This window comes from Rattus rattus, chromosome 14 (assembly GCF_011064425.1).
Source record: "Rattus rattus isolate New Zealand chromosome 14, Rrattus_CSIRO_v1, whole genome shotgun sequence".
Taxonomy (NCBI): Eukaryota; Metazoa; Chordata; class Mammalia; order Rodentia; family Muridae; genus Rattus; species Rattus rattus.
The window spans coordinates 46,698,934-46,716,971 of NC_046167.1; the positions used below are offsets into that span (position 1 = coordinate 46,698,934).

The 18,038-nt window shown below is 36.0% G+C and overlaps 1 protein-coding gene across 1 annotated transcript; it reads right to left on the reverse strand.

Annotated features, from left to right (window-relative positions):
- Positions 1 to 9,560: 9,560 nt before the first annotated feature.
- Positions 9,561 to 17,836, reverse strand: LOC116883871 (prolactin-7A2-like). The gene is made up of 6 exons (XM_032885137.1): positions 17,779 to 17,836; positions 16,516 to 16,691; positions 15,728 to 15,766; positions 13,408 to 13,515; positions 11,603 to 11,782; positions 9,561 to 9,948 (listed from the first exon to the last, which is right to left on the reverse strand). The coding sequence occupies exons 1-6, from the start codon at positions 17,807 to 17,809 to the stop codon at positions 9,730 to 9,732; spliced, it is 753 nt and encodes a 250-aa protein (XP_032741028.1). The 5' UTR covers positions 17,810 to 17,836; the 3' UTR covers positions 9,561 to 9,729.
- Between the last annotated feature and the right edge of the window lie 202 nt (positions 17,837 to 18,038).

An 18,038-nucleotide genomic window follows, 5' to 3' on the forward strand; every position in this document is an offset into this window, starting at 1 on the left:
AGTGTGATGAAGACACAGACAGCTTCACTCAACAACTTGTGTTCTTTCATCATAATTAGCAAAATTATTTACAAAACAATGGTAAAAATATTTTATAAGAAACTTACCTCTTTGATTTGACTTTTACAATTAAGGAAAACAAACAGATCTAGGTCAGCTTGAAGAGTTTCACTTTTTTCATTTTATTTTTCTTGGTATTTTATGTATTTACATTACAAATGTTATACCCCTTCACTCTTCTCCTGCTAAGGATGATCCCACTCCCACACACTCATCACAAACACAACACTCTAGTATTACCCTACATTGGGGAAATGACCATTCACAAGACCAAGGGCTTTTCCTCCTATTGATGTTGGATAATGCCATTCTCTGCTACATATGTAGCTGGAGTCATTGGTTTCTCCATGTGTATTCATTGGTTGGTGGTTTACTCCCAGGGAGATTTGGTTGGTTCTAGTTAGTTCACATTATTGTTCTTCCAGTGGGGATGCAAACTCCTTCAGTTTCTTCAGTCTTTTCTCTAACTCCTCCACTGGGGTCCCCTTGTTCAGTCCAACGGTGAGCTGCAAGCATCCTCATCTGTATCAGTAGGGTCCTGGCAAAGCCTCTCAGGAATCACCCATATCTGGCACCTCTGAGCAAGCACTTCTTGGAATCAGCAATAATGAATGGGTTTGGTGGCTGCATATGGGATGGATCCCCAGATGGGGCAATCTGTGGATGACATTTTCTCCAGTCCCTGCTCCATTCTTTGTCCCTATATTTCCTCCCATGAATATTTTATTCTCCCTTCTGAAAAGGAATGAAGCATCCACATTTTGGTCTTCTTTCTTCTTGAGCTTCATATGATATGTTAATTTTTCTAAGATATTAAAAGCTTTTTGGCTAATATCTACTTATCAATGAGTGCATGCCACGTGTTTTCTTTTGTGAATGGGTTACCTCAATCACGATGATTTTCTAGATTCATCAATGTGCTTAATAATTTCATGTACTCACTGCATTTAATAGCTAAGTATTATTCCATTGTGTAAATGTACAAAATTTTCTATATCCATTTCTCTGTTGAAGGACATATAGGTGCTTTCCAACTTATGGATCTTATAGATAAGGATGCTATGAGCATGGTGGAGCATGTGTCCTTGTTACATGTTGGAGCGTATTTTTGATGTGAGCCCAGGAGTGGTAAAGTTGGCTCCTAAGGTAGTAATATGACCAATTTTCTGAGGAACAGTCAGACTGCATTCCAAAGTGTTTGTACCAGCTTGAAAACTTCTAACAATGGAAGAGTGTTCCTATTTCTCCAGACACTCACCAGCAGTTACTGAAACCTGAGTTTTTGATCTTAGCCATTCTGAATGGTGTGAGGTAGAATTTCAGGGTTATTTTGATTTACATTTCCCTGATGAATAAGGACATTGGACATTTCTTTAGGTGCTCCTCAGCCATTCAGTATTCCTCAGTTGAGAATGTTTGTATAGCTCTGTACCCATAGGATTATTTGATTTTCTAGAGTCTAACTTCTTGAATCCTTTGCATATATTGTATATTAGCCCTCTTTTGGATATAGGATTGGTAAAGATATTTTCCCAATCTAGTGGATGCTGTTTTGTCCTATTGACAGTGTCTTTTCTCTTACAGAAGTTTTGCAATTTTATGAGGTCGTATTTGTTGATTCTTGATCTTACAGCATAAGCCACGGGTGCTATGTTCAGAAAAACTGTCCTTGTGCCTATGAGTTCGAGGCTCTTCTCCACTTTCTCTTCTATTGGTTACAGTGTATCTGGGTTTATGTGGAGGTCTTAGATCCACCTGGACTCAGGCTTTGTACAAGGAAATAACAATGGGTCAATTTGCATTTTTCAACATTCTGCCCTCTAGTTGAACTAGCACCATTTTTGGAAAAATGCTGTCTTTTTTCCACAGGATAGTTTTAGCTCCTTTGTCAAAAATTAAGTGAACATGGGTATGTGGATTCATTTCTGGATCTTCAACTCTGTTTCATTGATCTATCTGTCTGTCTCTGGACCAATAGCACTCAGTTTATATTATGATTACTCTATAATCCAGCTTGAGAGCAGGGATGGTGATTTCACCACAAGTTCTTTTATTGTTGAGAGTAGTTTTTACTATCCTGGGTTTATTGCTTTTCCAAATATATTTTCAAATTGTTCTTTCTAAATCTATGAAAAATTGAGTTGGAATTTTGATGGGGATTGCATTGAATCAGTCATTTACTTTCAGCATAATTGCCAATTTTACTCTATTAATCCTGCCAATCATTGAGCATGGGATTTGTTTGCATCTTCTGAGGTCTTCTTTGATTTCTTCCTTCAGAGACTGGAAGTTCTTGTCCTACAGACCTTTCACTTGCTTGGTTAGAGTAATACCAAGTATTTTATATTAGATTGGCTATTGAGAAAGATGTCATTTCCATAATTTCTTTTTCAACCCATTTATCCCTTGAGTAGAGGAAGGCTACTGATTTGTTTGCCTTTATTTTATAACCAGCCAATTTGCTGAAGTTATTAATCATCAGTAGGAGTCCTCTTATGGAAATTTTAGCATCACTTACATTTTCTAACATATCATCTGCAAATAGTGAAATTTTGACTGCTTCCTTTCCAGTTTGTATCCTTTTGTCTTCATTTTGTTGTCCAGTTACTCTGACTAGGACCTCAAGTAATACATTGATTAGGTAGGGAGAGAGTGAGCAGCCTTGCCTAGTCCCTGATATTAGTGGGATTGCTTCAACTATCTCTCAGTTTAGTTTGATGTTGGTTATTGTGTTGCTCTATATTGCTTTATCACGTTTAGGTATAGAACTTGAATTTCTGATCTTGCCAAGAATTTTACCATGAAGAGATGTGGAATTTTGCAAAATGCATTCTCAGCATCTTATGAAATGATCATGTTTTATTTTCCTCAGTTTGTTTATATAGTGGATTATGTTGATGCTTTTCCATATATTCAACCATCCTTGCATTCCTGGGATAAAGGACACTTGATCATAGTGAATGATCATTTTAATGAGTTCTTGGACTTGGTTTGCAAGAATTTTATTGAGTATCTTTACTTTGATATTCATGAGAGAAATCACTCTGAAATTCTCTTTATAGGTTCTTTGTTCAGTTGTATGTGTAATACTTTGAAGAGTATTGGTATTAGGTCTACTTTGGAGGTCTGGTAGAATTCTGAAATTAACCCATTTGATCCTGGGTTCTCTTTTGTTTGGGAGACTTAATGAAAGCTTCCATTTCTTTAGGGGATATGGGAATATTTAAGTTTTTTCTTTGATCTTTATTTAACATTGGTACCTGGTATTTGTCTAGAAAACTGTCCATTTCCTCCAGATTTTCCAGTTTTGTTGAGGATAAACTTTTGTAATAGGATCTGATAATTTTTTGAACTTCCTCAGTTTCTGTTGTTATGTCTACCATTACATTTCGGATTTTGTTAATTTGGATACTGTTTGTGAGCCTCTGGTTAATGTGGCTAAGGGTTTAACTAACTTATTGATTTCTCAATAAACCAGCTACTGGTTTTCTTGATTCTTTGTATAATTCATTTTGTTTCTAGTTGGTTGATTTCAGCCCTGAGTTTGATTATTTTCTGCTCTGTACTCTTCTTAGGTGTATTTGCTTCCTTTTGTTCTAAAGCTTTTAGGTGTGCTGTCAAGCTACTAATGTAAGCTCTCTCCATTTTTTTGAGACACTAGGAACTATGAGTTTTTCTCTTAGCACTGCTAACATAGAAGCCCATAAGTTTGGTTATGTTGTTTTTCATTCTCACTAAATTCCAAAAATGTCTTTAATTTCTTTCTTTATTTCTTCCTTGAAAAAATTTTCATTTAGTAGTGTACTGTTCAGTTTACATGTGGGATTTCTATTGTTTTTGTTGTTATTGAAGACCAGTCTTAGACCCTGGTGATCTGATAGTATACTTGGAATTATTTCAATCTCCTCATATTGTATGTATTGTATTGTATTGTATTGTATTGTATTGTATTATATTGTATTGTATTGTATTGTATCGAGGCCTGTTTCAAGACCTTTTATTTGGTCAGATTTTGAGAAGTACCATGAGGTATATTCTTTTGTTTTAAGATGAAATGCTCTTTGGATGTCTGTTAAAACATTGTGGTTCATAACCTATGTTTGTTTCACTCTATCTCTGTTTAGTTTCCTTTGTCATGATCTGTCCATTGAAAAGAGTGGTGTGCTGAAACTTCATACTATTATTGTGTGTGGTGCAATCTATGCTTTGAATTTTAGTAAACTTTCTTTTATGAATGGGGGTGCCCTTGCCTTTGGAGCATATATATGTTCAGATTTGAGAGTTCATCTTAGATTTTTCCTTTGATAAGTGCAAAGTGATCTTCCTTATCTTTCTTTGATAAGTTTTGGTTGAAAGTCTATTTAATTGGGTTTTAGAATGGCTCTTCCACCTTTTTCCTTGGGACGATTTGCTTGGAAATATTTTTCCCAGCATTTTCCTCTTATGTAGTGTCTCTCTTATTCACTAAGATGCATTTCCTGTATGACTCAAAATACTGGGTCCTGTTTACATATTCAGTCTGTTAGTCCATGTCTTTTTATTGAGGAATCAGTTCATCGAAGTTAAGAAATATTAAGGAATAGTGAATGCTTCTTGTGATTTTTGATGTTAGATGTGGACTTATATTTGTGTGGCTATCTCCTTTGGGTTTATTTTTTACAAGATTACTTTCTTCATACATCTAGGGTATATTTTCCATCCTTTTATTGGAGTTTTCTATCTATTATTCTTTGTAGAGCTGGATTTATGGAAAGATACTATGTAAATTTGGTTTTATCATGGAATATCTTGTTTTTTCCATCTATGGTAATAGAGAATTTTGCTTGATTTAGTAGCCTGGGCTAGCATTGGTGTTCTCTTAGGGTCAGTATAACATCTTTCCAGCTTCTAGCTTTTCTAGTCTCTGTTGAAAAGTCTTGTGTAAATTCTGATAGGTCTGCCTTTATATGTTATTTGACATTTCCTCCTTACTGCTTTTTTGTTTAAATTTTGTAATTATAGTTATGTACAGAAAACTAAAGTGTTCATTTAACCCAGCTTAGTGGCGAGTTCTTTAGTCTTTGCCTTTTCCAGCTTGGCAATGCGAGCCACAGACTTAGGACCCAGGATGTTGCCTTCCCAGTGGCGGCGGATCTCGTCATATCTGTCATTGTAATTGGTCCTAATAGCTTCCACCAGCTTAGCCAGAGCACCTTGTCTTCCTAGTTAACCTGTGTGAAGGCAACAGTGCTGCATGTCTTCCTGTGGACCAGGTGCCCGAGCCTGGCCTTTCCCTTGATGATGCGGTAGTGTACCCCAAACAAAGGGCAGGCAGGAAAAACACCAGCTCAATGGGGTCTACAACATGGACAATCACCACCAGCTGAGCCTTCTTGTTCTCCACCTAGGTGGCGACTGTATTGACCCCTGCTAGGAGGACAGGTGGTCTCTTAGTTGGAACGTCCCCTTTGCCAGCAGCTTTCTTCTCAGCGTGGGCCAGCAGCATCTGCTTCTTCTCCTGCTTTGTCTCTGGCCTGTACTTGTGAGCAAGCTTAAGCAGCTGAATCGCTGTTTACCTGTCCAGCACCTGGATGAACTGGTTGACAGCAGGAGGTACTTTGAGCCACCTATAGATGCTGTGGTTTGCCCTGAAGTTACTGTATTTTGATGCTAATTCCACTGCCCCAAGGACAGCTGCCTAGTCAAGGACTCAGACCTCAGGTGACTTCACCAGAACCACCTCTCCATTGAATTTGTAAAGTACTGGCGAGGGGCAGGTACAGGATAAAAGGAGGCCTGTCATTGGAGGAGAAGGAAGGATGGGTGGGAGAGAAGTATGAAGGAAGAGGAGGAGACAAAGGGAGAGAGGAAAAGAAAGGAGGAAGAGAGCAGAGAAGCCATGGCAGGACAAGATGGCAGGTGATGTTAAGATTCTGCTCTGTGAACAGGACCCCTGTTGAAGGAATCAAAGAAAGAACTGGAAGAGCTTGAAGGAGCTCAAGACCCCATATGTACAGCAATGCCAACCAACCAGAGCTTCAGGGGACTAAGCCACTACCCAAAGACTATACATGGACTGACCCTGGACTCTGACCTCATAGGTAGCAATGAATATCCTAGTAAGAGCACCAGTGGAAGGGAAGCCCTGGGTCCTGCTAAGACTGAACCCCAGTGAACTAGACTGTTGGGGAGAGGGCAGCAATGGGGGAGGTTGGGAGGGAACACCCATAAGGAAGGGGAGGGGGGGGGATGTTTGCCCGGAAACAGGGAAAGGGAATAACACTCGAAATGTATATAAGAAATACTCAAGTTAATAATAATAATAAAAAAAATTGTAAAAAAAAAGATTCTGCTCTCTGTATTTACAGGTTGTTATTAATGTTCTCAAGATATGGATGGTATTGGGCTTTGTATGTTTAAGTGGGCAATTATATCTTATCAATTGGATCTAAGATTATTGTGTTGTGTGTTCTTTTATGTGAGGGTTTGAGTGTAGGAAAGTGTGTGGCTGGGCTGTTTCCGACGAGATATCTAGCTGATAGCGTGGGGCACTGCAGCGCAGACCTAGCAGGGTAAAAGACAACTGTACTTTTTATTTTTATATTTTTCATTTTTTTATTAACTTGAGTATTTCTTATTTACATTTCGAATGTTATTGCCTTTCCCGGTTTCTGGGCCAACATCCCCCTAACCTCCCACTCCCCTTCCATATGGGTGTTCCCTTCCCCATCTTCCCCCCATTACAGCCCTCCACCCAACAATCATGTTCACTGGGGGTTCAGTCTTGGCAGGACCAAGGGCTTCCCCTTCCACTGGTGCTCTTACTAGGATAGTCATTGCTACCTATAAGGTCGGAGCCCAGCGTCAGTCCATGTATAGTCTTTGGGTAGTGACTTAGTCCCTGGAAGCTCTGGTTGCTTGGCATTGTTGTTCATATGGGGTCTCCAGCCCCTTCAAGCTCTTCCAGTCCTTTCTCTGATTCCTTTAACGGGGGTCCCATTCTCAGTTCAGTGGTTTGCTGCTAGCATTCGCCTATGTATTTGCTGTATTGTAGTTGTGTCTCTCAGGAGAGATCTACATCTGGTTCCTGTCGTCCTGCACTTCTTTGCTTCATCCATCTTGTCTAATTAGGTGGCTGTGTATGTGTGGGCCACATGTGGGGCAGGCTCTGAATGAACCCATTTTTTAATAGGGTTATTTGTCTCCCTGCGGTCTAACTTCTTGAGTTCTTTATATATTTTGGAGATAAGCCCTCTATCTGTTGTAGGATTGGTAAAGATCTTTTCCCAAGCTGTTGGTTGCTGTTTTGTCCTAACCACAGTGTCCTTTGACTTACAGAAGGTTTGCAGTTTTATGAGATCCCATTTGTCGATTCTTGATCTTACAACATAAGCCATCAGTGTTTTGTTCAGGAAATTTTCTCCAGTGCCCATGTGTTCAAGTTGCTTCCCCACTTTTTCTTCTATTAGTTTGAGTGTATCTGGTTTGATGTGGAGGTCCTTGATCCACTTGGACTTAAGCTTTGTACAGGGTGATAAGCATGGATTGATCTGCATTCTTCTACATGTTGACCTCCAGTTGAGCCAGCACCATTTGCTGAAAATGCTATCTTTTTTCCATTGAGTGGTTTTGGTTTCTTTGTCAAAAATCAAGTGACCATAAGTATGAGACTGCAGAGCGGAAGAGACCACCAATACTGCCCACCCCTGCCCACATCCCTGGCCCAAGAGGAAACTGTATTTTTATATTTTTACAACAACATATAGAGGATGGCTCTTTGCCGCTACAGCCTGATGTAGTGAGGCCATTTGATGAAGAGCATGAGATCTCTTTTGGGCTGTATGTCCTGCCCAATGCCGAAGTTCTTATGCCTTTTCTCAAACAAAGGATTGACCACCTTTTTGGCCTCTTGTTTCTTGACCATGGCTGGGGGTGGGGCCACCTTCTTCCCCTTGGCCTTCTTTCATTTGGGCATCTTGCTCAGCTGGAGGAGAGCTCCTTACTGCTTTTAATATTCTTTCTTTGTTTTGGTATTTGATGCTTTGACTATTATGTGATGGGAGGAATTTCCTTTCTGGTCCAATCCATTTTGAGTTCTGTCAGCTGCTAGAATTTTTTTAGGTTATCGAAGTTTTCTTTTTTTTGAGGGTTTTTAAAAGATTTATTTATTATGTATCCAATATTCTGCCTGCATATATGCCTGCACACTAGAAAAGGGCATTACATCCCATTGTAGAGATTTATGAGACACCATGTGGTTGGTGGGAATTGAACGCAGAACCTCTGGAAGAATAGCCAGAGATCCCAACCACTGAGTTTTCTCTCCAGCCCCTGAAACTCTGAGTTCTAAGCAGTCATCTCTTAAATAAGTTTTAGTAGCTAATCTATTAATAAGTAAGTTGAAAATGACATTACTGTCCTTAAGCCTAAGATAATTATGGGGAAATTATGCCACCAGAAAGGAAATGTGACAATATATAGTAACCATCTCTTCTTATGACCAGTGAATGGTATGATGATATACTCCGATAAGCAGGTTAGAAGCTAGATACCTCTTATATCATCTCTGCCACTGATCTTTTCTTTTTTTTCCATCTTTATTAAAGGCCAACATTCCCCTAACATTCCCTCTTCCCCTTCTATGTGGTTGTTCCCCTCCCTATCCTCCCCCATTACCGTCCTCCCATCAACAATCACATTCACTGGGGGTTCAGTCTTGTCAGGGTCAAGGGCTTTACCTTCCACTGGTGCCTCTACTAGGCTATTCATTGCTCTCTATGCAGTTGGAGTCCAGGGTCAGTCCATGTATAGTCTTTGGGTAGTGGCTTAGTCCCTGGAAGCTCTGGTTGGTTGGCATTGATGTTCTTATGGGGTTTCGAGCTCTTTCAACTCTTTCAGTACTTCCTCTAATTCCCCCCAAGAGAGTAGTGTTCTTAGTTCGGTGGTTTGCTACTAGCATTGACCTCTGTACTGGACGTTCTATGGATGTGTCTCTTAGAAGAGATTGTAGGCTCTGTCCAGAGCACATTGTGTGACAGCCTTGCTGTACCTGGACATAATATAATGTCATAGGATGTTGTGATCATGGATGATGGACAGAGAAGCTGGTCATGTACACAGGATGTGAATACTGTTCTAACCTGAAGCTTGGGAAGCCATGGACATGGTTCATAAGACTAGATTGAACTACTTAGGGACACATTTGAAAGCTGTAGTGAGTACATATGACTTGTATATTAGTGGAAAATCTTACCAATTGAGCCATAGAACATGGCAGACCTGATGGGTGTCTGACTATAGCATAGGGCAATAAGTTAGGATCTATCAAACTGAATTATTTTCTTTCAGTATGCCAATAGTCCCACATACTTAATAGCATGGAAATATATTCAATTGTCGATTAATATTTTATACTAATAACTATCACCATTATTATTAATTTACTGTGAATCTGATGCAAGTTGTAGATTATCTGTCTTTCCTACCTCATAAAGCTATTAATACAATTAGCATAAAATGAATAAATGATACTAGCAAATTTATTTGTAAACATTAACACACATATATGTTCTTATTTATTTATTTATTTATTTTCTTTTTAAAGACATCCATCATATTTTTAAAGACACCCATCATATACAACCATACCTTCACAATTATGAAATTAAGATTATTTAAAATGATTCAGCATCAAGAAGCATCTCTGCTATAGTTGGATAAGCACATATCAACATTAACATTTTTCACACACTCCAATAGCTCCAAATATAATTCAATCATACGTATATCATCACGTAAGCAATAGGAAAATTTACAAAGAGCAAAGATGCGAAACTCATCATGAGATGATCTTAAGTCTTCAAGACCGGAAAAGATGGTGTAATCTACATCTTCTGTTGGTCCATAAATCTAAAATCAAAATTAAAATCAGTCAGTTATTATTTGTAGAGCTTATTTTAGTTTTTTTCCTTTTGTAAATTAGATGTCAAATTACATTTAGACAAAAGATAAGACTGCGGAACTTCTTGCAGAAAGGTATCTGTTTTAGTATATCTGCCTGCAAGATATACTGATAAAATGATGGCAAAAATGTTTTGAGAGGGGTAACTATCCACTTTTTGATTTGGTATTAGCATCACTCCACTGGATTGAACACATACCTGACACTGCTAGTATGACTTAGAATCTAAGACTACAAAGATCATTGACCTAAAGTAAAGAATATTATTATTCTGCAAAATTAGCAGAGAAATATTGTGATGCCCATAGATCAGATTATCTCTCAAGTCTGAGGTTTCTCTGACAGTACATAATAATTTAAAAAGAGACAGACAACTGAAAAATGTGCTGAGAGTAAGAGATTCTAGAGCACTCAACCCTAAATAGGATGTCTTTAATATCCCACCACTACCTCCAAAGGTCCAATATCAACAAGAAAGAGAGGGTAAAAATTGTATAAGAAACACAGACGGTAGGTGAGTCAACGGGACCAGCAGTTTCAACATGCAATAGGAATGATACATGAATAATCTCACAGAGACTCTGACAGCATTCACAAGACCTACACAGATTCAAACCACACAAAGTGCTATCATTGAGAATAAGAAGTGGACATAAAGTCTTATCCCTAACCAAAAAGTTATTTCTAATTGATACCAAAATAAAAGGGGCAAGGGAAATCTGTTTCTTCCAGAAGAATATCATTGGGTATTTCAACCATACACTGGGTCAAGCCTCAAAACCAGGAGTCTACACAAAATATACTCTCTGGGATTTTCTGGTTTGTGTGGGTGGATTGTTTGTTTTCATTGGATATTTTTGTCTCATTGGTTAACTTTTTCTTTCTTTGTTCCTCTGTTTTCGTTTTTATATTTTCCCTTTTGTCACATTTCTTGTTTTAAAAAGGTAAATGGAAAGAAGGGAGAGAAAGAATTTGGTAGATAAAGTGGTACGGAGAATTTGGAGTAGTTAGGAAAGGGGAAGAATATGATCAAAGTATATTGTATTAAATGCATTTTTAAAAAATTTTTAAAAAATTAAGAAAAAAGAAAACATGTTATAACAAAGAAAAGTAAAATAATATGAAACTAAATCACAGGTATGTAGATTTTTTTCACATCTCTAGCATGCAATACTATATATATATATATATATATATATATATATATATATATATATATATATATGTCAGGCACCACCAAGTAAAATCAAGACTCCTGTACACATTTTCTTATATTTAATTGACTTCAGGTAAAATTTATCTTTTCATTACTGTGAAGATGGAGGATCCGGATTTTATACTTAAACATAGACTTGTGTTTGGCCATGGTATATAAGAATGCTGATCAGCAAGTAGTAATTTTGTTAAGAGTATCTGGTGAAGAAATTTTTCATTCTGCTCAGAGAAAGAGGTACTGTTCAAATAACTGTGAAAAGTTAAACTGTAATCTGTATGTTTTACATCTGAGAATATCTGCAAGTGAAACACCTCAAATTTTAATTGCCATTGCAGAAGTCACATCATTTATTATTTAAAAAAGTAGAAGGAGAGAACATTACTCACCGAGCTAAGTATAGTCTGGATATATTCAGAAAGCTCTGCCAATTTTGTTTCAATATCTTTGGCGAGTGAAATGACGTCATCATGCGTTTCTGGAATACTTCTGAGTATGTTCAGTAGATTTTTAGAAGTTTCATTCCAAGCCCACACTCTACTGAGGATCACCTTTGGAAAGTCCTTAAACTAAGCAGCCACATTTTATCAATTACATTATGATAAGTAAATAAAAAAAGGATTAGTTAGTTTTGCTTTCTATGAGACAGACTGGAATAAATATCCATTTGATATTTTTATAGGAAAGCAGAAAGGTTTGGGGAATAAAAATAATGTAGACTAATTAAGTAAAATAAAACCTATAATTTACCATCAACATAGGTTATGTAGATATATATTATTTCATATTATTATTTTATTTATTGATATTACTTTCCATATGCAATTCTGCCATCAGACCTTCCTGTGGTACCTTTTTTTTTTTTTTTTTGTTTCATCCTGGGGAGGTCAAGAATTTGCTCAGGCTAAGTAGATGTTTTGCTTCTGGAGAAATAGATACTCACTGTGTAAATGACAAAACATTTAACTTACATTCACCACACAAATGAACTACATTGTTCACAGTCTTACTTATATTTTAGGTTATCTTAGAATATTAGTAAATATATTCCATAAAGTCAATTTGGCATTGATAAGTATAGATTCCTCAGTCTAGAGCCCTCCCTCTTCTTACCTCTAATAGAGTAAACCATTTGTTGGAACATATAAGCAAAGAATAACAGAAAAAAATGGAATGTCATTGTACTTGGTAATAGCATGAATAAAAATAACAATGCAATTTTGACTTGGCAGTGCTTTCCAGGATCTTACATGAAATTTATTCTTGAGTAAAAAGGCTATATGTACTGATATCTCCAGCTATCATAGAGACAATGAAATGAGTGGACATTGTGATGGAAGTGGGAAAAATACATGATGGTTAAAATCAGACCCAAAGTTGTTGGCAATATAGTCTCCTAAGGATCATCATTGCATAATGGGTAAGAATGAGGACTTGAGTTGTTGAGATACCTGTTGTGATGAAAGATACAAGTTCCATATACCTTTCCAATCCCTAGTCACATTACCTCGGCTAGTTTTTGTAAGTGCGTATTTGTAGTAATGTTAATAAAGTACTTTGTAGAGTATCTTGAAAGTGTATATATATATATATATATATATAAATCTTTTCTTCCTTCAGTTTGTCTATTACTACAAGATGTTTAAATACGATCATTTGGTAATAAGTATCATATCATAAGGAAAGGTGACACAATTATAATTAGAGCTGCACTGATATGTAGACCTCCTCATTAAAACTGAGGATATAAGTTACTCTCAGGAGCATTTCACAGTGCTTATGAGCACTCTTTTCTTCAGATGCCTTTAGTTAAGACGTAGAAGAAAGCTCAGAACTCATGCAGGCAAGAATATGTAAGAAACACAAGTAGAAGAAGAGTTATGAAAATCAAGAAAACTGAACATGGTAGTCAGTAAGTGACATTTGCCCTTATTAAGTTAACTCTAGTAGTGAGATATCATTAAACTAAAACGTCTTATCGAGTATTAAAGGACTTTCTATAATTTTACTTAACATTTCCTTTGTTTATGAAATCAATAGCATATAGTCTTTGTTCGTTACTACTCCATTTCCGTGTCGGTATGATTTCCACATGTGTTACACAACTTACAAAAACTGGCAGCATGAAAAAAAAAACAATGTTAGTTTACTGCTTCAGCTTCTTAGATAAAAAATATTCAAGCTAAATACTCACAGGGATCTGTCGAGCTTTATCCAAGTTTTCTGGAGTTTTAATGGAATAATTGTGGCAGGAGGTGAGAGTCTTGACCACGAACTCCAGATGCTCGTGAAAGTCATGTATCTGCATATGTCAGAATTAGCATTCAGTTAACCAAAATAGAGATATATGTCAGTGAAATTTTATCCAGAATATTAATATACTCAACATATATGCTTTATAAAAATGAAATCTAAGATTAAAGACTTAACAACACAAACATGTTGAAACCTCTTAATTGGTTTGAAATCTCATTTTATCTGTCATATAAATGTCCATCCCCATTCTGTACTTTATTTATTATGCTTTTATTTACTCTCTTCTTTTTTCTTATTTACTTAAGTTTTTTCAATATTAAATGGGAAAGTTAAAAATAACAAAGTTAGACAATATGAAATGTCTTAGAGATCATTTTTCTATAGAATCTGGGCCGATTATTGTGGTATTTGGTACCTACATTTATTAACTTCTTGTTTCCTGTTTGTTCTAATGATGCATATACTTTTACCTAGGCATTCTAAAACTGTGTTTTTTTTTCTGTTACAAGAGAATCTAAACATTCATACCATACAGTGACAATCATAAATCCTGACTGAAAATGTGACATGTTTGATAAAATTAGATAAAGCAAACTGAACATTTTTAGAAAATAGTAGGCAAAATGAAAATAAAAATCAATAAAATATTAATTAATCCTTACATTTTGATCAGTAGATGTTAAAAATGTACTTTAAATATACTATTAATAAGGTATTATTTAAAATTGTTAATCACCTTCAGTGTAGAATTGAATGTGTTTCCAGGAATCCTACACATTTGAAAAAGGGTAGGTAGGGAATGAGGAAAGAGCAACCAATTTGAAAGACGATAATAACACATTTATGGCAAATGTAGAGGTACGTTCTCTTAATGTCACGGTTATGGAAGCTTTACACTTTTACTGACCTTGAATAGATAAGCATGCAGTCATCGGGAAGAGGGTATCTATTTTTGCTTATCAACCAGCCCTCCATACTGAATAAACTCTAGCACTGAAGAGCTAAAAAAGAAATCTAAGCACTAGGCTTCCCTGAAATCAATTAGTACTTTTCTTCCCTCTTGATATGGTTTCCATTTGGATTGTTTATTTTCCCTACACACACTGACTACCATGCAGTTCAGCCTTCTTGGGCATCTGCAGTGAACTAAGTGAAAAATGCCAAAGTTGAGAGTCTCCTTCAAAACTACATGCAGATATAGGAGATCTTCCTTAGTTACAACGGTTACTTATAGTTCAAAAGCATGATTCTAAATTAAAAAATGAATACAGTTATAGAAAACAGAACATCAGTCTTTGCCAGCTTCCCCATTCACTCTTTACTTCCAGAGGCTTTCTTTTATTATACTACAGAATGAACGATCATAATACACCTGGGAATGTGTTACTTGACAATTGGTCTTTGATGCTTTCTCTTCTAAGTTTAAGTGATACCATTAGAATGGAGGCTTTTGAAATAAGGGAAAATAGAAATATGTAAAAAAAGATCCTGATACTGAATTTAGATGAATCATGATGAGGGGAGTGGCAAAATATTAATGAATAAAGAGTCATCATGACTGCATAGTTTTTGCAGAAAGAGACAGTCTCTGAGATCCCAAGTAAATAATGAAGTCATGTATATTCTCCCTTTTGTGCTACTAACTGGCCTTGAACAGAGACATACAGTCCTCAGGATCACAGACCCTATTTCTGTCATAATCCAGCCTTCCCAGTGAATAACTTCTGCACCAAAATTCGTTAAACATATGTAAATATAACACAAGTATTTAGGGGTCTATGAGAAGCTAATATATGGTTGCTGCTGTTTGCCTTTTCCCCTCTTGGGTTATCAAAATTTAGTGTCAGTTCATTCCTTCTTTCTGACTCAATGAAACACACTTCTTCTCTATTGGATTTATCCAGTATGCAAAGTAAATGTCAACAGAGACCAGCTCCATAGAAGCAAAAGTCACGGGATAATAATTCTTCCCAGAAAACAACTATTAAAATATTATGTTTCAAGTGCAAATATTGTTTTTAAATAAAAACAACCATTTAAAAAGACAGATAAAGACCTACAGATTATGATATTTCTCCCAAGCCATTGATTTCATGAAGGTATCCTGTGATTGTTCTTCTTTTTAATGGCTGGCACTTTATTTTACCCTTGGAAGGGTATCTCTTGAAACTGGAATTTAATTTTCAGTGTTAAGCTAAAGCAAGGTCATTAACAAGGAGGCTTTGGGAGAGAAGGATGGAAAGTAAAAATGTACTTACATTACTACCAAATAGGAGGGGAGAGATTTCATGGACTGTCTGAGATAAGATAACAGAAAAAAGAAAGAAAATTAGTGAGTTAAAGTTTGACATTAATGCATATTTATTGCAAAAAGAGACACATCTTCTGGGTGCCTAGTTATGAAAAGAATCCTCATGTATTATTTAATCCTTGATATGTACTGACACTGAACCAAGAACATGTAACACTTTGAAACTGCAAACTCCTTCCTATTCTAAACAAGTCTTCCAATAGAAAAAAACTTACCCATTGAACCTATTTAAACAATGACTCTGAGAGTTGAAACATTTAGGAGGCTAATGTTTTATGTTTTGTCAGTTTGTTTGTTTGCTTTGTTTCACACTTGTTATATCACTATTTAAATTAGATTCATTCATCCCATGTGACTCACTGCAATACATTTCTTCTCCAGTGGATGTATTATTTTGAATTACCTAAACATGTTGATAGAGCTGTGAAGAAGGTAAGGATGTCAGAGCCCTTCACCTTCTGTGTCTATTAGATGTTTATGCCACAAATGGAAATTTTAAAAAATTTAAAAATAACTAGGAGAAAATCCCAAGAATCATTGATTTCTTCCAAAATATTTGGGATTCCATGAAACTTTCTTCTTACTTCACTTTTCAATAGCTGATGCTTTAATTTTTATTAAAACTGTGCATTTGTAAAGATTTGGCTGATAATAACTATAAATGTAGATGAAGTACAGAACAATTTGACTGGAGGTTGCTTTTTGAAATTGACCAGAAATAAATGAAGAACTTACATATTTCCTGCGCAATACTATGTTCAGGTTCCTGATATTCTGAGACAGTCTGGTGGCATTATTTAACAGTCCCTTGATGGATACTGGATCACCATCAGTCTCATGACTAGTCAATGTTCCAGAGGCCACATTATCCCATAAAAGGAGGTTTGACACCACCATCAAAAGAAGTGCCCCTGACAATAGAAACAAGAGCCTTTATGCAAAATTATCAAAAGAAGTTTTATTTTCTCTGCCCTGTGCCTATTCCTATAAGATTTGATACTGTGTTTCAGTGGTAGGGTAAAAGAATCTTTCACTGTAAAATGAAATTCAATAGTTACATGTGCATAGGTATATGATGTTAAAAATTAGTGAATTCCTTCATTTTGAAAGAAATACTAGAAAAAATGCTGAAATTCTCATACAATTGGAGATTAAATTAATTGCCTACTAGTTCAATATTGTAAGAATTTGTGCTGGTTTTCAATGATCACTTCCACCAAAATTTCATTTTTCTTTAATTTTTGAAATTAGTACATCATGTACAGTAAGTACATGTACTTTGCTACTATTTATGATATAAAAGATATTCACAGTTTAAGCAGAATATGAGGACTTAATCTTACTACTTTTTTAGTTTTTAACGTCAAAAATCCATTCAATATGCATGATTATTCATATTGATTATAATTCATTTACTTAGAAATTTTATGAAGAAGACAAGGTAATTAATACATCATCTCCTGTTTTGGAATTTTTTGGAAAATATTTTGCTGGAATAACAATCCCAAAGATGTATGACTAGATACTCATCTGCTACCTTTGTGTAATAAGCCCAACATTAGAGAATATGATTAAGTTCATTCAAGTCAAGAATCTATACCGAAATGAAGAAAACAGACCATGTTTCATTCTTCCTCTATAGTAATTATAAATTTAATATAAATTTTTTTTCTCATTCCAATCAAATGTCTTATCTGGCTTTTGGGATTGATCACTTTTGCCCTGGTCATCTGAGAACATAAAAATAGAACACTTGCTCTTACTACTACACAGTAATACACTTCTTATTATATTGATCATTTAAGAAAATTCACAATGTTTCTAGACATACCCACATGTCTCCAAGAAGGAAAACTCCTTTTCAGAACCACTGTTCCAAGAATGTGTGATTTATTTGTTTTCTAGAGTAGTAATTAGAAACAACTCAACTTTTTCTACTCTTACTTGTCCTGACCAGGTATGAATAACAATATGTTTCTGTCATATAGAGTTACTCACAGAGGCGTGGTTGAGGAAAAGACAGTGGCATCTCTGGAGAGTACTGGCAGAGCCTGCCTTCTTCACACAGTCTTACACCCAGTAAATATCCCACCTCTTATGTAGGACATTGAACCATCCCCAGGGCAACACACTGCTAGGAGGCAAGAAGAAGTAACACGAGGAATAAAGCTGACTATCATATGACTCTTGAACTTCAGTCAATGTGAAAAGCCTCATGATCATGATGAATCAAGACATCAATATATACCCTTCAGCTT

Excerpts from the sequence above, each read along its gene's own strand:
- LOC116883871 (XM_032885137.1), bottom strand. The coding sequence starts at position 17,809 with ATGCCACTGTCTTTTCCTCAACCACGCCTCT. Across the intron at positions 16,692-17,778 it reads TTTTCCTCAACCACGCCTCT|GGGCACTTCTTTTGATGGTG; the intron begins GTGAGTAACTCT and ends TTCTATTGTCAG. Across the intron at positions 13,516-15,727 it reads CCCTCCTATTTGGTAGTAAT|ATACATGACTTTCACGAGCA; the intron begins GTAAGTACATTT and ends TGACATATGCAG.